The following is an 18501-nucleotide window of genomic DNA, read 5'->3' as shown; positions in this document are numbered from 1 at the left end:
CAGGAAAACAAACAGGGAGATGCAGAAAGATGAGACTATTAATAGAGTTTTTACAGAGAGGTTGTTTATTTTGTAGAAAGTTTTCTTATAAATAACTTTATTAAAAATAAAAAACAATTCAGACTATATCCAGACAATTGCTGGATAATCCAGTCTTGCTGCTGAAATACCCAGTCTGGTGATTCACAGCTCCTCACCATAGGAAGGAAGGCTTTTCTCTTTTCAAATGCAGTTCCTTCTCACTAAGACATTGATGCCTGCTGGAGTTAGAAAATCCTCTTAAACTTCTAATCTAGTAGAGACCTGTCAGTTTATGCCCTGTGTTCTGCTGGCATCATGCTTATGTTGGACATGCTTTGGAAACAAATCTCGTTTTTGTTTAAGTCAGTAACTCTGCCGGAACTGTCCTGGACAATAAAGCCTTGGGTCCTGCTGATGGCCCATCAAGAAAGTCTCCTCTTGTGCAAGCAACAGCTGCTGCATTGAAGAATATTCTCCAAACCATTGGGAATGAGCTAACACCCAAGAAAATCCATACTGTTTGTTTCAAAAATAGTCATGAAGTTTGTTTAAAGTGAAAGAAACAAAGCTCTTCAGGCCACATTTCAGGGAGCTAATACTGTGCTTTGAACTTCTGTAGTCTGAGATGGCAATTCAGCTCCACTCCCCTCAGAGAAAAGAGGGAAAAGGCTTTGAGGTGTTTGAAACTGCATTTTTAGCTTGAGCTGCAGAATGAAATCCAACAGGAATTAAGAATTCATGGTAGTTTCCCATTCTCTGTTCTGAGGGTGATGTGCACTTCTCTGACTTCTAATTTCTAGTAAAACATGCAGCACAGAAAAGTGAAACAAGACTCAATCCGCTTGTGGAAGACTGGAAGGCAGGAGCAGGAGCCCTTTCCTGGGATGCTCCATTGGCAGGGTGGGCACTGTGCAAGTAACTGAGTAACTCAGAACAGCTCCCTGCAGGGTCAGCAAAGCAGCACCTCTGCTGTAAAAGTGACTTGTGAACTTCAGAAAATTGTCCCAGAAGGACATAAAGAATTTATTAACCCGTTTCTTGCACAAAGGAGTTTGTTCTCAGCTGATTTATCTGAAACTCTCACAATGATAGGTTCAAGCCCTGAGCCCTCTGCACATTGTTTGGTCTCACAGTCAAATTCTGTCACCTCTTAAGCCATGAGAATTGTCTTCTAGTTTAGAAGGGATGCCTTAAATTCATGTTCTTAATTTTCAGCTATGAGGCTCAGTGAAATTATTGACCTCTCCTGGACTTTTGAAATGTCAAATTAAGTACTACTGGACTGTCACTGTTGCAACTAGATTATAGCTGCCAAATAAATTTGGCCATACCAGACCCCCAAATTCAACCAGCCTAGAAGTAAAACACATCATTGGATGGGGCAGGGATGAGTTGGATTCAGACCCAAGCAGGGACCTCAGCCAGTCATGTTCAGTCCAGAAAGAAGACATGTCATTGGTCAAGGAGCTGGGCAGTGCTAAAACCTCAACCAATCAATTATCTAGATGCAGGAGTTTTGAACCGACTATATAAGTAGGTTCTAAAGAATAAAACAGGCAGTTTGTCGGATGATCAAGAGAGGACTCGAATAATGATTTCTGTCCAACCCACGACTGCATGTAAAACTGGACAAGCAGGAAAATAACTTTGAGAAAAATGGATAAATCATTTCCCCACATAAAAACATTTATAAACTGGATACGGCTTCTATCTTGCTTGCTTTCTTGCTTGCTTTCCCCTCTTCCTTTTTCCATTGCTTGTCACATTTCTTGCTGTGACATTTTCTAAGGCAAGAATGAGTATGAATGGAAAGAACAGAGCGTTGTCCTGGATTTATACAGTATAAAGATATAAAAGAGAGAAGAGCAAGCCCACTGCACCAAAACATTCACATGTATCTATCTAAAGATGTACACATGTATCTGTATCTAAAGATACAGAAACCAGGTGTATGTGCAGGCACTTGGTGGAGTAAATATACAGTGACACTAAAATCCTGACACCCAAACCCCATGGCAGTGAAGCCAGAGGAGAGATTTGCCCACCTGCCACTGTGTGACTTCCCTGGCATCTCCAGGGCTTTCAGCAGCTGGGAACAAAATGTGTTTTTGACTGTGCCATTCTTCCGGTGTCCTCTGCCAGGAGGCCTAAAGGCCTTACCTTTGGAATGGCACAGAACCCACAAGCAGTTTTTACTCACTCTAATTTCCAAAGATATTCTAGAAGTATCCAGCTGATTACTGGAGTGTGGAGGCCCAGGTGTCTGCCACCAGGGTGGACATACCTCAGCCCTGGAGGAGCAGAGGCAAAAGGGGAGAGATGCCCCTCTAGAATACAGTAAGAAAAGGCCCCCCTTCCATGGGCATTTTGCAGTCACATATTGGTGCCTTTTGGGTTCTAGTGTTCTGATAGTGTGTAGGGATTGATGTCACCCTTGTTCAGCCCCTGTTTACCATTAATGTACCCTTCCTAGAATGCTCTTCCTTCCCTTAATCCCCACTGGCTCTGTTCTGCTGCATTGTTCCACCCGTTATCCCCTTGGTTCTCCTGGTCTTTAGCCACTTCCCTGCACCACTTTCCCTTGTCCTTGTTGGACCTTGACCCTCAGATCTGCCCCTTTTGCCCCTCATTTAACCCTGTGCCCTTAGCCCATTCCTTGGTTCTCATCCCTGAACCTATTCAAGGCTGTGCTCTTCAATAAACCCATTGTCAGATTGCCAAACGAGAACCCATCCCTTTGTCTTAAATCATCAGCATTTTCTACAGTGTGCTCTGAGCTCAGAGATGCAGGTCGCTCTCTGGGGTCTTGTTGCGACATGTACTGTAACACTGGAGAGCAAAGCACTGCTGTGATGCTGTTTCTCAGCTAACTGCACTGTGCCTTTGTTCTGGGTAACTGATACCCACTGTGCTGAGGGTTGCCATTTTCTTTGGTTTCATCTCTCAGGAGTTTTAGGTATTTCTCACCTATAACCAGACTTGTTAAGATAATAAGGCATAAATCACCTGGAAGAGAGCTGGGAGAAGAAAATTCAAAGCAAAGCCCTTCTATTACCAAAAAGAAAAACCCAAACAACTCCCACTGATTAAACTCAACAAAAAATATTTACTTGGTTCATTCCAGAGGAAGGAATGTAGTTTTAAAAATAATTCAACCAAATGCCACTTCAAAGTGAATTTGATTCAAAGCTCATTAAAGCCACTGGGCCTTTCATCAGATATACCAAATTTTTGCCTGTTTTCATTCAGTATGAGATCTCTTGTCATCTGCAAGAGATTTATATTTAACTGTGCCCACTGCCCTCGTACAAAGTACCTATCCCAGATACCTAACGACAAGGACACACAATCACTGTCAGAGTGACCCTTTGATGTGCTGTGCTATTGTTGCTTGTTCTTATGAACAGCTGTCTTTGTTTCCCACAGGTATTTTGCTTTCTGCCAGGAGAAGTGAATGAACCACTCCAGCTGAGCTGTGAATTACAGCTCCAGAATGAACAAGGATCTTGCACAACAACAGCACCTATTTAGCACAGATCTAGTCTTCATTTGTCTCTGTACTGAGGGAAAGTCAAGGTAAATTCATGTTGATGGATAAATGGATAAATTCACTCAGTGGTTGATAAAACCTTTCTTAATGGAGCCAGTACAATGAGTGATGATCCTCACCAACACAGCAATCATTGTGTACAATGTGTGTCATGTATCAATGAAAATGTGCATTTCTGACCCATCGGTGTGACACCAGTGGCTGTGATTCTGTTTTCCTATCCCAACTCCCAGAGATGACCTTCAATAGGCAGCAGAGGTTTTGCATTTTAAAGCCTCAGATGGAAGCAAAAGAAGTGGGAATGGTGGAGGTGTAGATAGGGAGACAGCAACTAAAGAGACTTCATCAATTTGAAGAATCTAGGCAGAATTTGTGGGAAAGTTCCTGCAAACCACTTCTGCTTTTGAAGGTCTGCTCAAAACCACAACTTTGGAGCAAAGACAGGTCAAAGATCAGACCTTAGTAAGGATGGGGAAATAAGCCCTTTCCCTCCTCATTAGCTTGAATTCGAAACATTCACTTTGTCCAAAATTTTTGCTGTCCTAAGGCAAGGATTTTTGTAACCACTGTTCAGGAGAGTAGGCAGGAAAGCTGTGCATGTTGGTGTGTAGGCTTTTCTTTGGGAATGGCTAAGAGAGAGTGCGCTGGAATCCTCCACTCCTCTCCCAGGTGATGCATGGTGATTAGTTCAAAATTTATACTAAATAGGGTCTGAATGTACATAGGCTGATTTTTTAAGAAAACTTGTAGTTTTAGAGAGAGTTATTCTTTGTCCACGTGGAGACACAGGATGCCCATTGCAAGCAGCACAGAATGCAAGTCTGCACACTATTCCTCTGCCCATGGCAAGTGACCTGGGTGTTTTTTGTGTGGCAAGGCAGGAGCAGCTCACAGCAGTTTTGGGTTGCTGTTCAGTCGGAGGCTGGAGTACATCCCCACGTGCCGCACCAGGTTGGGCTCCACCACAAAGGCGTTCTCGCCCTTGCCCCGCAGCAGCGAGTAGAGGGCAGTGTCCTTGGCAAAGCCCTGGCGGCAGTGCAGCCCCTGCAGGTATTCTGAGGCCCGGCGGGCAGAGGCAGCAGGGAAGAGCATGGCGGGTGTGCAGCACTCACTGGCTGGCACCACGTTGTAGAGTGCGGGGTGCAGACGGCGCAGCTCCAGCCCATAGTGCCGCCCCACCAGCTCTGACAGGGCCATGCTGTACAGGGCGAAGAACACCACCAGGCACCAGCTGGGGCCCGCTCGCCTTGCGGCCCAGCAGTATGCAAAGGTCAGCACCGGCCCCAGGAACATGCCCAGGCCCAGCCACTCCAGGATCCTCATGGGCTCAGGGTTGAAGTAGTGTTGGAGCCTCTCAGGATGGTACAGCTTGAAGTAGAGAGCGTCTCTGAGGTAGGGCTTGGAGAACCGGGCCAAGAAGAGGTGCTGCAAGACAGAAAATATCTCCTCCTCTGGCACGGCATCATCTTCCACAAGGAGGATGTACTCTGGGTTGTACACCAACAGTGACTGCTCAAGGCAGAAGACATAGTCCTGCTTCTCCTTCTCAAACTGGTTGAGGCTGGGGTCAGGATTCTCTCCAGTTCTGTCACGACTGACCATAGGAAAGAGGCTGCTCAGCAGCCTGACATCCTGATGGATGCTGGGGTCTGACTCCACATTACAGAGGAGCATGCGGTGGCTCTGGCAACGCGCCCCACATTTCTGGAGGAGGCGGTGGAAGTGGGAGGCCACTTGCAAGACGTAGTGGAAATCATTCCGCCTCTGCACAGTGATAATGGTGATCAGCAGCAAGGGCTGGAAGGCTTCACTACCAGACGCCTGAGAGGCATTTGGCATCTGCATCTTCTCAAAATAATGGAGGGCATCCTGGCCCTCCTGCTGGTTCTGTTCCAGGAACTCCTGGCTCATGGGGTTCAGGTGCCAGCGCCGCAGGTAGAAGTAAGAGTGGAGGAGCCGGTGGCAGATCAAAGGTGCCAGCACAGCAAAAGTCACCACAGTCAGGGTGAGGAGATGGATGAAAGGGCTGGACCAACGGCACCACTTCCCACAGAGCTGCCAGGCTCGGTTTAACATAATGCTGCAGAAGGAGGGCACTCCTGTACTGCTCATGCCCTCAATCCTTCACTTCAATGCGTCCCTCTCTGGGGCCATTGCTGCCAAAACTGCACAGGTTGTGCAAGCCTAGAAAGGAAGAAAAAAGGATGGTTACTGAAATAGGAACTGACAAAGGAAATTGAAAGCCGGGGACTAGTCTCTGAGTAAGCTAACATACAAGGCCTCTGTGGAATCCCTTGAGGTGGAGGTATCACAGAATAGTCCTGGGAGGTTGAGGACAGATGAGCCAAACTTAGCTTCCAGCAAAGGACCCCTGAGGCCTTTTTAGCACATAGGAGCTCTGATCTAACCTAGCTCAAAAGGACTTTGTGTGTTTGTTACTGTGCTTCAAACATGCAACAACAGGCAAGGTGGATGTAGGATGTGTGGAAATCCTATTCTGTTAAAGGCACAGAACTTAGGTACCCCTGTATGGTGACACTGACATAGTAATGTCTAGATCACAGCAACAAAGCAAAGCCAGATCTCTTGTATGCTAGTCTATCACATATTGGAGAGACAAACTTTTACCTCTTTGGAGGCACATACTTCCCTCCTACTGCTCACACACTTCCAAATGTGTGTTTTTTCACTCTCCAGAATGTGAAGCCATTTAACAAAGACACCAATTTATTCACTGAGGGCTTGTGTATGCTAAGGGTAATGTGTGTGTCTATCTGTTTTTCTCAGATGTCTCCTCCTCTCTAGAACCTGTGAAATACATGGGAATAGCAACATGAACATGTTGTAATTGAGACATTGATTCATATCTCATATTTAAAAGTATGCAACTTAGAATATATGCCTTTAATTTTAAACTGAAGCAGTCACATAAATATGTAATTTTTTGGTATACACATTCACTTTAAGCAAACATCCACCTTCACAGAAGTTAGATTTTACCATATCTGCTTCTCTGGCTGCCCTGAACACCTCACAGCCTGGCTGACAGAAGCTTACGCAAAATCAGGGCAATTAGGCTGGTCAGACGAATTCTCTTATGTCAGTAGTCTCACTTTTAATCTGTCGTTTCATTCTCCCTTTAATTTCCTATTCCCTCTCCCTAAGAACTGAGTTACTCATATTCCCCTCACTGAGGTTTTAACCTTCTGCCTTCAGTAAGTTCTGATCATCAAATGGTGGTTCCAGACCAAAACATTAGTCTTCATCCTTTTCTGCACTGTCATCTGAAGCAGCCTAAGCAAAGCTGGGTGGATGGAAAAAATCGTGGCTTTTCTCCTCTGTCTCAGAAAAATGGATCTTGTACAAGAAAATACTTGAAGGACAAGGAGGAAGATCTGGTTCTGGGGATACTTCAGAACTGCCTTCTTTACAGAGGTCACAGATTTGCTGTTTTTACCGTTATTAGAACATTTTTGCCATATGGGAATGTGACTGTCTATGAAAGGCCTTTTAACAAGATTAATGCAAAATATACAAGAGTTATTCCAAATATTTGTTAGAGAACAGGCAGCTCATGCTGTGAGATCTCAAACCATCCTTAGACAGACTGTGGCATCAGTGCTCTCTTAGGGCTCAAGACAAGATTCAGTGTAATTAAATTGAGAACAGATTTAAATGCTGATGCATGAGAATCTGAAGTTTCTCCCCATATAGCTTTCTTTTCCTGTCTAGTTACATAATCCTGTTGCACAAATTCTGCATTAAATTGCATGAATGAACTTTGTAAAGGTCTTAAAGGTGATGGCTGCACTTCAGCTGCTAGATCCAAGTCCTGAGGATTCAGGATGTGAAGACCTGAAATCCACCAGTGCAAAGATCTAACATTTAAATGCATTTATTCATCCAAAATCCTGGGCCTTCCAGCTAAACTGCCACAAGCATTAAGAGAACACAAACATGCAGAACCATATTGTACAGCTCACACTATTGAGCCTTGTCTTGATTCAAGCATCATTGTGCGCACTGTCTCTGAGCCAGCCTCCAGACTTTAAAGTGAGGACCACAGTGAGAAAAGGAAAACAACAAGGTAGTTCAGTTCTATAAATAAAGTTTACTTTTCATCTTCCAGCTATGCTGAAGCTCTGAGCTATAAAACCTATTAGCTGGCAATGAGATTTTGGGATATATATTGAAGCACAAGTAATATCTCTTTGAGCATTTCTTCATTAATAATTATTGGAGCAAACTGGTCTAGTGAGTGGCATCGGGCAGGGGGGCTGGAACTAGCTGTTTTTTAAGGTCCTTCCAACTCAAACCATCCTATGATTCTATGATCATAATGCTCATCCCAGAAAGAGATCTCCTTCCGTCACACCATCTGAAGAGAGAAAATTGGTTGTCTTGTCCTCCCTAGTGGCCAGCAGAGCTGAGGGGAGCTACAGCTTCATGGGATAAATCAAGTAAGTTCTACTTGACATCTTGCTCTTCTGCAACCCATGTTGTTCAAGGCTCATGTCCCAGGTCCCTGCAAGTGGACTCACACTGAGTCCAAAGCCCGACAGTGCTGGGAAAGTAGTGTGGGGACTCCACCTGCTGGTGTCCCAGCTCCCACCTCAGGGCACAGCTGATGAGGTGGTGCAGGTGAGCACCACCCACTCTGGAGGTACCTCCTGGCTCCAGCTTCCCCTGGAAAAGCACACAGGACTGGAAGCTACCCATGCAGGTCACTGTGTCATAATTCCAAGTGTTATCATTTAACCCTGGCTTCCCTTCCCCAGTAACAGAATTCAAGATCTTAGCGCTCTTATTCTGGCTCTGCAACTCAGGGAGCCCCAACAAAACAGCAATCACACACAGAGACTACCTCTACTCTTCACATCTTCCTTTGCTCCCTGAGCTGTTCACACTCATACTGATAGTCACTCTCTTTGTCACTCTGTCTGCTGACGAAAAGGCTGTTTTCACTGGGCAGTGAAATAACCACAGAGGCTAAAAATGCTCAGGAATGTATTAAAGGTCAAATACTGCAATTAATGTGAAAAACAAGCTGAAGAATCTAGAAGAGAAGGAAGAGACTGACCTCTTTCCCACCTTTTGTCTGTAACACTGGGAACCTGAGAGTTCAAAATATGGATTAAAAAATTCTTACTTCCGCAGAGGTGAAGCTTGCTCTGCAGGATTTCAATCCAGAATTTATGCTAAGGCTGTTTTCTAGCCACTAGGATGGTTCAGATTTCAGAGGAGACAGTTTTCAGGAGCTCTTTGTATCATAATTTTCATTTTTTTCCCTTTCTAGAGGGAAAAACATCTTGTTTGTTTTTCAAGCAAGTAGCATTTCAGACAGAAAAGAAAAAAGTCTGAGGAGAAAAGCAAGAATCAGATTTGGATTTTATAGTGCCTTAAAAACCCCTGCTTTATTAAACCTGAATAATAACTGCTTTGCAACCATACAAATACTTGCAGTGGAGGCCAGATTTACATGTTCTTTGTAGAACTGAGCCATTGCTTAAAGACACCTAAAAGCTGTGGTGATATAAAACTGTAGATTTAGCTTGTTTTTTTTCTTAGATTCTCATGCTGAAGATTCCTTCCAAAAACACTTAATTCCAAATCTATATCATATCTTCATTAGTCCCCTAATTACCTGGCTGAATTACACTGTTCAGGAAAACTCATCTCTTTGCACACTGAGGAAAGTAGAAAAATAAGTAATGTACTCTTTGGGGTGCAGAGCAGTGTCTGCTGTGCTTGTGCTTTAAAAGAGAAAGCTGATTTTCTGTCTGCTTTAAACTCCTCTCCACTGAGAGGTGCTCCTCGAACAAAGCTTCTTATATGTTGCAAAGCTGCAAATTTTAAGTTCCTGGATAGCTGATAGAAGAGAGACCATCTGCCTTCTACTTCCTGCACCATGAGACAAAACTATTCCTGTACAATTACAGTATTAAATTACTTCTTTTTTCCTATCTATACTTCTTCTCAGTGTCAGTGGGAAAAGCCACTTCTTTCCTAACATAAAAACAGCTGGATTAAGTCATGTGGTCAGAGCCATAGAGTCATTTCTCTACAAAGGGATGAAAGAAGGAGACAAAGGCAGGCTCTTGGAAAATGTTATCGAAATGTCATGGACTGTCACAGTCCCACCTGGGCCATAGCAGTGGTGGGAGAAATGGTGTTCACACGAGTGGTACCTTTCACTTGCGTGTTGACCCTATAGCAGCACCCAACCTGAAACTTTTGTGTGAAAAGCTTTTCTCTGCCCCAGTCTAGCACCATGCAGGTGAGCTGCCAGCTCAGGACCAGTTCCTCTGCTGATGAACCCTCTCTGGCACAGACAGGGCCTTTGTGGTGCTGTGAGAAACATCCTCCTTGAATCTGAGGAAGCCAGTGGAGGCTTCCAAGGAGCCATAAGGATGTCCTGTAACATACAGACATGCTGATAGGGAATGTACAGATATCCTCAAATTCCAAAACAGGAGGTCCCTGCCGTGCCCTGATCCCTATTACTGGGCCAGATGTCCAGCTTTTCTCATCTGCAACTCTTGTTTTCTGAAAGCTTTCAGTAGGTCAGGTGCCAGATAATATTTCTGCAATGTGGCAGGTCCCTGTTGACAACAGCAGTGTCCAGTAAAGGCCAAGAATCCACAGATCTGATCATTGCACCTCTGTGCCAAACCGGGAGTTGGGCTTCCTAGAAAATACAAACCACCCCAGGAAGAGCTGTGCTGCTAAAAACACTCAGGGGAACCTTAATGGTAAGAGACCAGTAGCTGTTCTTTGATCACATTTTACTGGCAAGTACCTGTCGTGGTTTTAAACCAATAACTAAGAAAATTACTTATTTCTTGCTGTGAGATATGGATTAGAACAAGAGCAAAACAGGCATAAAACTTAAAAGGAAAAAAAAAGAAAAGTTTATTGACAAACTACAATAAGAACACCAGAATAAACTTCCAGAAAAACCTTTTCATCCCCAGTCTACCCACTATTCCCTTGTTCACATGACAAAAGAGACAAAAACTTTGGAACTTTGATGGTTAAAACAGTCCCAATTCTTGCTACAGTCTTTTCACCAGTCTTTATAGAGAAACAGAAGTTTCTTCCTGTTAATTTATGGAGTTTCTCACAAGAAAAACTATTTTTTGTTATAGTTTTCCATTGCCCTAATGTTAGCTGCCCAGAACTGCTGTTATTAGAGCCCACTCCTCCCATTTTCACATCACTCTGAAGTGTGTATGGGCCATGAGTCTAGGGATGGCATTTTTAAGGATAAGTTATTCAAAGGCAAAAAGTCTTCTTCATCTGTTTCTGTGAGCTTCACTAGAAAACAGTTTTCTCATTGCCTCTCAAGGCTTCAAATCTTCCAGCACTTCACTGTACCATAATTACTCTACCTTTTTACTCAAAATTTACACTTTGAACACTCTATTCCTCCCTATTTACTGTCATGAATTAAAGGAGTGTTTTCAAGACCTTATTGTCCATTTCCATAGTTTTAACAGAAAGATATTTCAGCTTAATTAAAGCATCTTCTTAATTCTCTACCTTTTCTGAAGCTTCTTTTCTTTCCTGTCACTGGTAGTTTATAAAGTCTCTTTTCATGTTGATCGCTCTCTTTTTCTCTCTCTGGATAAAAAGATTAATCCGCAAGTCTCATCTGGGAAATGAAAGAGTTAAAATCTTGCCCAGGCTGTTGTAGGTAGTTCTGTGGCCTCGGCCGGTGCAGGAGCTGGAGCCGTCTGCGATGGAAAGTTCCTCATGGCTGCTCCGGAGAGTGTAGTCGCCGCGCCCAGCCCGCTGCAGGTCCAGAGCCTCTCTCCTTCTTCACTCAGCAGTTTCTTTTCTGAATTTAGTTACAGCAAAAAACCTGCAGCCGAGCCAGAGATCGGCTCGGCCCGGCCTGGCCGGAGCCCAGAGAAAACTTTTTCCGCAGGGCCCGCATCTCCCGGCCGGGAGACGCTGGGCCCAGCCCAGTCCCCGCCCAGCCGCATGGCCTGGGCAGGGAGCGGGAAGCCTGGAGCTCTGCCGCCCTTCCCAGCCAGGAAACAAAGAGAACCAAGAGAGCTCTGGTTTTACACTTTAAGGTAGGGTTCACAAGTTGATCCCAATTTTCAATGGCCTAAACTGCTGTCAATTCTCAGCAATGACCGATAATTGGTCAGGAGAAAAGACGCCAGGCAGTTCCCAGCAACTTAAACTTTCTTAAAGGTAAAGTAACTCCATGACAGTACCAAATACATCTCTCACCTCCTCTGCTGAAAGCAATTGTTCTTACGTTGTCCGTAGATTATGAGTGTAATCTATAATTTTATCATCAGATAAACCAGGCAAAATCAGGGCTGCTGCACTTAATCTCTCAGCTCCCTTAGAACTTCTGTTTCTTATGGTCTGTGTACTAAAGGTGTGACACTGTCACAGTTAACAGATTAATGACAGCTTGAAGTATAAGAGAAGGGGCAGAGGAATTGGCCTTTTGCAAGTTATGTGATGCATGAGATAGAAATTGAAGGCACTGCTGTCTGTTTTGATGTGCCATTCCTCAGAGCCTGCCAGTGAACATACAGACCTCTGCTGTCCAAGGAGATGAATTTAAGCACTTATTGGAACAGTAAAAATGCACAAATATGCAGGGTGTAACCATGTCCAGTTAGGTAACACCAGAAACTGCAGAATTAAAACTTGAATGTAAATTTTCTCATAGGTTAGTTTGCTATTCTCATTGGACTGGAGTTAACTTTTACAGGTTGTTCATAAATCCCTAGAAATCCATGATACACAGTTTGAAAGCTACTGAACTAAGGAGGGACACAGATGTAGCAGCTGAAGGACACTTTCCCCATTTGTTTGAACTGAGAGAATAAGACTATGCCACCAGTGAAAGAGACTGTGAACTCAATATATAGTGATTATCATTATGTCCCCAACTTCTGTATTGTCTCTCGTGTATATTAATTTTCCTCTGTCACATAAACCTGAATGGAGGTCATTTCACCTGTCTGCCTCCCTGCAGGGCAATCCCATGGGAAAGCAATGCTCCCTCTGTTGCTACCAAGCAGTCAGGTAGATCAGATAAAGTGGGAATGGAGAGTAGCCTGAGAAGAGTTCTGCAAGGTAACACAAAGACTTAAGGCAGTGACTTTGGAGGAGCTAGCTGTGATTCTGTTAGGTGTGACAGGTGGGTGAGATGCCCCAAGAGAAGCAGGGCTTGTGATCACAAGGTTGCTCCTATCTGTCTACAGAGCGACTCATCCACTCAGTCATCCTGGTGGGGTGGCCTGTAGCAAAGTCCACAAAACAGTCACCTGTCCCTGTCCTCCCTTAATCCTGACTCGCCATCTCTTGGACAGCTCCTCATCCATCCCTGGGCAGAGCTCCATTCACTCCAGCTGGTCACTGACATATAGAGTGACCCCTCCTCATCTCCCCCACTTGCTAAAGATTCTGTATCCTTCCATTCCACCACTCCAGTCCCAGAAGCCACCCCAGCACATTGCCATGATGCCAAGGAGCTGGCAGTCCTGCAGGTGTGCCAGTGAGTCCAGCTGCCTGTATTCATTCCCCATGCCTTTGCACAGAGGCAGGTAAGTTGGACTCTGATAAAGGCAAAGAAGTGACTGGAGTGGCTGGAATTCCTTTGTGCTGCCATTCAGGTGCCCTCCTGTTGATCTGTGATCCCTCCCTATGTTCAGGGCATCTCTTACTAGACTTGGCTTTAAACTGAAAGGCCTGAAGTTCCCCTCCCACAGCAGCTTTAAGTTAAGACCCTCAACAACTTGGCAAGCCCATCACTGAAATTCTCCCTGTGTCAGAAGGACTCCAACAGTCCCAAGAGGTTTATCCAAGTACATCCTATAGTCCAAGCCGGACCCCTGCCTGTGGCACCACCCCTGTGACCATTTGTTGGTCTGCCAACCACATTTCAAACCCCCTTCCATTTACTTTTGGAGAAAAAGCTACCTGTGAAGATGATGAAGGGATTGGAGCATCTCTCCTATGAGGAAAGGCTGAGGGAGCTGGGGCTGCTCAGCCTTGATGAGAGATGGCTGCGAGGGGACCTGATCTATGTCTGTCAGTGTCTGCAGGGAGGAGGATGGACCCTTGTGGGGCCCAGCAGTGGGACAAGAGGAACAGGCAGGAACTGATGTCTGGGAAGCTCCACCTGAATGTGAGGAAGAATTTCCCTGTGCAGTGACTGAGCACTGAAGAGATTGCCCAGAGAGGCCATGGAGTCTCCTTCACTGGAGATATTCCAGAACCTGGACACAATCCTGTGCAATGGGCCTTGGAATGAACCTGCTGGAGCAGGGAGTAGATGACCCACTGTGGTTACTTCCAAGCTGCCCCATTCTGTGACTGTGCCAGGCATGTCTTCCCAGGAATTCAGGTGTCTAGGCCATGTTTTACAGGAGCTAAAGGTACCAGCCTGAGCCAGGATTAGACAAAACTGGAGCTGCTACAGCTGCACCCCTGCACCTATACCAAAGAGCTCTTGGCTACCTCAGTCACTATAGGCTGTAGATTCCTGTGGCCCCTGTGAGCCCACAGAGCTTGCCTGTGTGGCCTGGTGGAGACCTCCCTGTGAGCTGGGACATTGCTCAAGGACATTACTGGAGGCTGAGACCCCCTTATACCTGATGTGTATAGTAAGGTAACACATTTTGCATTGAAATTGTATATTTTGTATACTGTATGTTCATGGCATTGATATATCCAGCTATAGCTTTAGGTGTAGAAGTGTAGCAGCAACTAATCATGGTTTAAATCATTGTTGAAATCAGAAACTAAAACATGGTTCAATTAGCATTTCATTATAGCTTAATTATTAATTATTGTTAAATTATTGAATTATAATTTAATTATTCCTTCATCACCATTTGCAATTTATTTGTCATTAAGTATCATTTGATCATCATCTAATCATTATTAAACCTTTTTTGTTATCCCCACAATGATGAATTCTCTTAAAAATTCACTTGTGCCAGCAGAGTTGTGAGCATATGAATGGGGGGAGAGGGAGAGAGAAGGAAACAGATGCAGTGATGGCTGCTAACACTGCAGACATTGTAGCATGTCGTTCGTTTATGACTGTGAAGAATAAAGTACAGGAATAAGGAAATAGAATTTGTGAACAAAGGCCTTTGATGACAAAGCTGAAAATATCCAGTTGGGACAGTCTATGTAACAATCAAAATTTAAAAGTGTACACAGAGTATCGTGATTCAAACCTCTGTTTGAAAGAAAAATGTTTAGTCATACTGATAAAAAGCACTCCTCTTTGAAGACACTCTCTACTATTGTTAAACTGCTGACTTTTCTATATTCAGCACTTGTGCCTGAGGAATATACACCCTCTTCCTCCCCTCCCCCACAACATATGAACCAGATTGTTTATCCTGCTTTGGAAGGAGTGGTGAATGGAATGCCCTGGTTCTGGGGGGTCCTGGTGATCTGCTTGAGCCCCACAGGGAGAAAATGAGGTAAGTGCAGGTGCTGAAAAATAATCTGTGTTATGATTTGTAATGCCCTTGTTGGACAGACAAGAAAGCAAGCAGCAGATTTCACATGTGCAGGAGAGTGTCTCTCCTGGCTTTTGTGTTTGCAAATACTTGCTGAACCTCATGTGCCCTAGTGGTTGTGCATAAATTACTTTCTCAGTGACAGCAGGAGAGAAGCCAGCCCAGGAACCGGTAGTGTACATCAGCATAGTTTCATGTTTTGCTGCATCACAGCACAACTGCAGATTTTCTCAACAGCCTTTGATTCTAAATGTCAGCGACTTCGGCCATTGGGTTGCTTAGGTGTTCCTCATTCCCTTCAGGAGAGCTGCCAGGTAGCACAAGGTAACCCGTAAAGCACAGGATTAATAGCAGTTACCTCAGTGGTGATGGTCTAAGAGGAGAGGGCTTTAGATAAGAAAAGCTGATCCCACCTCCACTCTCTGCCCTCCTTGCAGGACAGCAGACACCGAGGGCATTTCAGTGTGCCCAGTCCTCATCTCCTTGCCCGGATTTCAGACCGGAGAGATTCTGGCCACGCTTCTACCTCGGGCGAGGGTTCCCCTGGATGGCACCAAACACGGAGCAGAAGTTGGCTGCCTTTTCCCCGTTCCCTTAAGAATTCCACTTAACCCAAGTGAAGGGCCGTTTCTTGAGGCGCGGCCAGGCTCTGGCTACTTGTCCTCCTGCTCGTCACCATGTACAGGCACATGGCCGGAGCAAGCACAGAAACATCTCCTCGATCCCTGGAGAGCTTCCACTTCCCTGCTGGCTCGGGTGCCGCAGCCACAGCAGCCAAGCCCAGCCCTGATAAGCAGCTGTGGCCGCTCATCAGCCATAACTTCGTGGCTCCCCCGTTCCCCTGCTCCCGCAGCCTCCGTGCACCTCCCCTTTATCCCCCGCATGGGAAGGGGAAGCATCCCCCCGGGACAGCCCGATCCCAGCGGGAGATTTACCCGATCCGTGTGGCAGATTTACCCGATCCGCTGGGCAGCCCCGCCCGGCCGTTCCTGCCTCCCTCCCGCACGCAGCTCCTCTCCCACCGGGATCCTGCTCTCGGCGTGTGGCTCACTTCTCTTCCGCGAATTTCTCTCCTCCCTCTCGGGCGCTGAGGGTGGGATTAAAGGCACCAAAGACCAAGCATGTGACCCCGCCAGCACACGGCTGCTCAAGGAAGGAGAGGAAGGGGAGATGGCCGGAGCGGGTCACCGCACACCGTGAAGGGGGCGGTTCCTGAAAGCAGGTTCCAGGAGTAAATCCCGAGCCCCAGGAGGCCGCCTGGGGCGGGGGCGGCTGCGCAGCCGGAGCTCCTCATTCTTTTCTCCTTCGGAAGCGCCGGGACAGCCGCCGGAGCAGGGCAGCTCCCCCAGCCCTCTCCAACCACCGTGTCACTATTGCTCGGTGTCCCCTCTGCCCGATGTCACTTTTGCCGGGTGTCCCCGCCAGCTTCCGCGCCTCTGGGGCACTGCCCTCCCCCGCTGGGACCTGCTGGATGCTCCGGACCCCTCGCCTCACTCCCGAGAGGGGAGGATCACCGGGGCCCCGAAAACTCGAGCAGAAAGTGTCAAGAGTCACCAGCAGGTTCTTAATGCGTGTCACCTGTGAAGGTAAAAGCTTTCGCTGTCTCAGTCTGCAGCGAAGTCTTCACAGGTGTATTGGCAGAAGTAGGAAAGCTCATCAGCTAAAAAAAAAAAAATTATCAGGATGTTCAGGATTCAAATATTTTATCAAATTGCCCCAAGACTGCCTCCTACCGGTTCATCTCCCCTCCCTCCCTCTCTCCCTCCTCACAGCGCTTTTTCCTGTGTTTCCCTTCTCTTTTCTCATACGCACTTACACTTCAGCCTTGTGACCATAATACTTAATTAACTGGTTACCTGAAAGATGCTTCAGGGAAAGTTTGCTGTCTGTCATTGTAGGAACTACTTGGGTTTGTCCCTGCAGCTCCAGAAAATGCAAGTCAATGTATTTGGGCTAAACTATTTTTAGGCTCAGACCTTTCCTACATCTTAGAAGAATCTCAGGGAAAGGAAAAAACCTACCGAGAAAAAAAAATCCTGTAGGCCCTTTCAGTAAAACACCATGTTCTGTTGAGCACAACTAGAATTTTGCTAGTGTCCAGTCCTGTAATCAGAAGCTTCTAGCATGATGTATCTTTTTAATTTTTAACATAGCAATTTCTGTTCTCTCTTGTAAGCATGATGAACAAAGGAAATCAGCTTTGCATGCTTGTGATCCTTATTCTTTCTCCAGGCAAAAGCTGTCCCACACCTAAGACATTTTGTTGCAGAGACATGGAAGAAGGAGGGAAAGAACCCTCCTTACAGGGGAACAGTAATGCCCAAAATAAACAACACAATCAAGCACCACAGTTGGGTCCCTGTAGTGACTTCCTTGAAATAGGTTAGGCATGCTGGAAGGTCCATCAGTTTACTAAGATGCATGTTACGCTCTCAAGATAATAAAGAAATCATAGTTTCATCATTTTTTCAGATAATTTGCTTTCCCAAATCCTTCTTTGCTGGCCACCTCTGCCCCTTTTTTTTGTTTTTAGTGATAATGACTTCTGCTCTGCCTTAAATACTCTCATGCCTTCGAAAGTTAATGCACTGGAAACACAGCAGATCCCAGAACAGAGCAGAGAAAAAAGAGAGTACAGAAAGTAGAAAAAAGATTCTACGCTCCTAGGAGGTCTGTTATTATGTTCCTCACAGAATAAGTGTTGCAGAATTTTTAAAAACAAAAAATGTGTTTTTTTCCACTTCTGTGTCAGTGTGTGTGTGGGAGAGTGACTATTGAGTAGCATCAGCAGAAACACTTAGCACACTGCACCCAGGATTGCATTTTAGATGATGTTTTAGCCAGCAGAATTTATCACAAGGAGCAATTAAAAACAAAACAACAAAACAAACAAAAATCCAAAAACACAAAAAAACCCAAAGAATGGGCCAGAAGGCCTTTTCTTTGGGAATAAATATTTAGGTCATTGTAATTTTGTGTGATTTCTATGCTAGTCTTCCCAGCTCCCTCTTTGCTCACTTGCATGTTTTTCAGGGAACACTTGGCTTTCATCTTTAAACAATCATTTCTTTAAAACAGTTTCTGTTAGATCCAAAATACTGCAGGAGAGGAGTCTCAAGCAAGGGATCGTGATTTTGGGGCTGTGACACAGAATGACAGTGGAAGCCTGTTATTCCTGACTACTCATCCATTTTTATCATGGTGATGTCTCCTGCTGTGCATGACCATAAAGGACACTGATGTAGCTGAAAAATAAACTTTTTCTTCTGATGGGTTATGTCTTAGTTGGGTCACTTTATCTCTTCATCTCCCCACACCAGATGGCATTGTTAGCACAGCTGGGAGGGGTCTGGAAAGCAGAGATGAACATTTGGGAACTCGACTGCTCCTGCAGTAACCTAACTGCCACCTGAAATG

The 18501-nt window shown here is 45.3% G+C and overlaps 1 protein-coding gene across 2 annotated transcripts; it reads right to left on the bottom strand.

The window, feature by feature from the left end:
- Positions 1 to 1727: 1727 nt before the first annotated feature.
- On the bottom strand, positions 1728 to 16246 carry PGAP4 (post-GPI attachment to proteins GalNAc transferase 4). 2 transcript variants are annotated; one of them, XR_015772408.1, is made up of 3 exons: positions 16042 to 16242; positions 15498 to 15627; positions 14630 to 15391 (listed from the first exon to the last, which is right to left on the bottom strand). XR_015772408.1 is itself a non-coding variant. In XM_014262642.2 (2 exons), the coding sequence occupies exon 2, from the start codon at positions 5681 to 5683 to the stop codon at positions 4460 to 4462; it is 1224 nt and encodes a 407-aa protein (XP_014118117.2). In that variant the 5' UTR covers positions 5684 to 5755; positions 16042 to 16246; the 3' UTR covers positions 1728 to 4459. The 2 variants fall into 2 exon arrangements, 1 of the variants encoding a protein (XP_014118117.2); XM_014262642.2 differs by lacking the exons at positions 14630 to 15391; positions 15498 to 15627 and adding an exon at positions 1728 to 5755 and having other exon boundaries at positions 16042 to 16246.
- Positions 16247 to 18501: the final 2255 nt, after the last annotated feature.

This window comes from Pseudopodoces humilis, chromosome 4 (genome assembly GCF_049639895.1).
Source record: "Pseudopodoces humilis isolate 2021_Gansu_Grassland_sample_001 chromosome 4, ASM4963989v1, whole genome shotgun sequence".
In the NCBI taxonomy this organism is placed as follows: domain Eukaryota; kingdom Metazoa; phylum Chordata; class Aves; order Passeriformes; family Paridae; genus Pseudopodoces; species Pseudopodoces humilis.
Note: the sequence above shows the minus strand (reverse complement) of the source record. Positions and strands in the feature narration are given on the sequence as shown.